Genomic DNA, 1,258 nt, shown 5'->3' on the forward strand with positions numbered 1-1,258 from the left:
CCAGGGTTCAATCCCTAGTACTGCAAAAAACAGGTGAGAGGAAGGTGCATAACCATCACTGGGGAACAAAGAGAAGCATCTGCTTCGAGAGAGAGAAGCTACCTAAGAACCTTGAGAACGCCTACAGGAAACAATCTTGAAAGCTTTTCTTTTCTTTTTTTCTTTTCTTTTCTTTTTTTTTTTTCCGTCTTTGTTTTTGCGGTACTGGGGATGGAACCCAGAAGCATTCTACCTCCGAGCTAGACCCCCCCCAGCCCTATTTTTTTAGTCTACATTTTTAAACTGGGTCTCACTGAGTTACAAAGGGCCTCGCTAAGTAGTAGCTGAGGGAAAGCTTTTCTTAAAAACCTCCAGCTGGCAATGAATGAAAACCGGGGCGCCGCCCTTGCGCGGTCGGCTGCGGCTGCGGCTGCGGCCGCGTCTCCGATCGCTAGGTGGCGCCGGCGGGCGGGCGGGGCGGCGCGCTGGTGCGCAGGCGCAGTGTCGCGCGGCCGGGGTCGCGCATGCGTCGGAGCGCGGCGTCGCCGGGTGCGCATTGCGCTCAGGCTCGCAGCCCGCGCGCCCGTCCCCGCGCCGCCCCGCCGTCCCGCCCTCTCCCGGAGCCGCCGAGCCGCCCCTGCGGTCCGAGATGTCCCAGCTGCCCGCAGACGGCACCGCCCCGCAGACGGGCGCGGCGAGCCCGCCGCAGGCGGAGGTAGGCGGCGGGCGGCGGGAGCCGGCCCCGGCGCAGCCCGCGGAGGCCCGCGGAGGCCCGATGGCGGCGGCGCGCGGAGGCCCGATGGCGGCGGCGGCGCGGGGAGGCCGGCCGGCGGAGGCCCGCGGAGGCGCGATGGCGGCGGCGTCCCGGGAGGCGCGCATGGCGGAGGTGGCGCGGCTGCTGGGGGAGCCCCTGGAGGAGGAGGGCCCCGAGGGCCGGCCGCGCTCCCGGTCGGGCAACGCCGGGGGCCTGGCCGCGCTGCCCTACCTGCGCCTGCGCCACCCGCTCAGCGTCTTGGGAATAAATTACCAGCAGTTCCTCCGCCACTACCTGGAGAACTACCCGATCGCGCCGGGCCGGATCCAGGAGCTGGAGGAGCGCCGCCGGCGGTTCGTGGAAGCCTGCAGAGCCCGCGAGGCCGCCTTCGACGCCGAGTACCAGCGCAACCCGCAGAGGGTGGACTTTGACATTTTAACGTTTACCATCGCGCTGACTGCATCTGAAGTTATCAATCCTCTGATAGAAGAACTTGGCTGTGATAAGTTTATCAATAGGGAATAG

At 65.8% G+C, this 1,258-nt stretch overlaps 1 protein-coding gene across 1 annotated transcript; it reads left to right on the top strand.

Annotated features, from left to right (window-relative positions):
* Positions 1-628: 628 nt before the first annotated feature.
* On the top strand, positions 629-1,258 carry EID2 (EP300 interacting inhibitor of differentiation 2; the record flags this gene model as incomplete). The annotated part of the gene is made up of 1 exon (XM_080704060.1): positions 629-1,258. One exon carries the CDS (start codon positions 629-631, stop codon positions 1,256-1,258), a length of 630 nt encoding a protein of 209 aa, XP_080560186.1.

The sequence above is a fragment of the Muscardinus avellanarius genome, assembly GCF_963383645.1.
Source record: "Muscardinus avellanarius genome assembly, chromosome: 10".
Lineage (NCBI taxonomy): Eukaryota > Metazoa > Chordata > Mammalia > Rodentia > Gliridae > Muscardinus > Muscardinus avellanarius.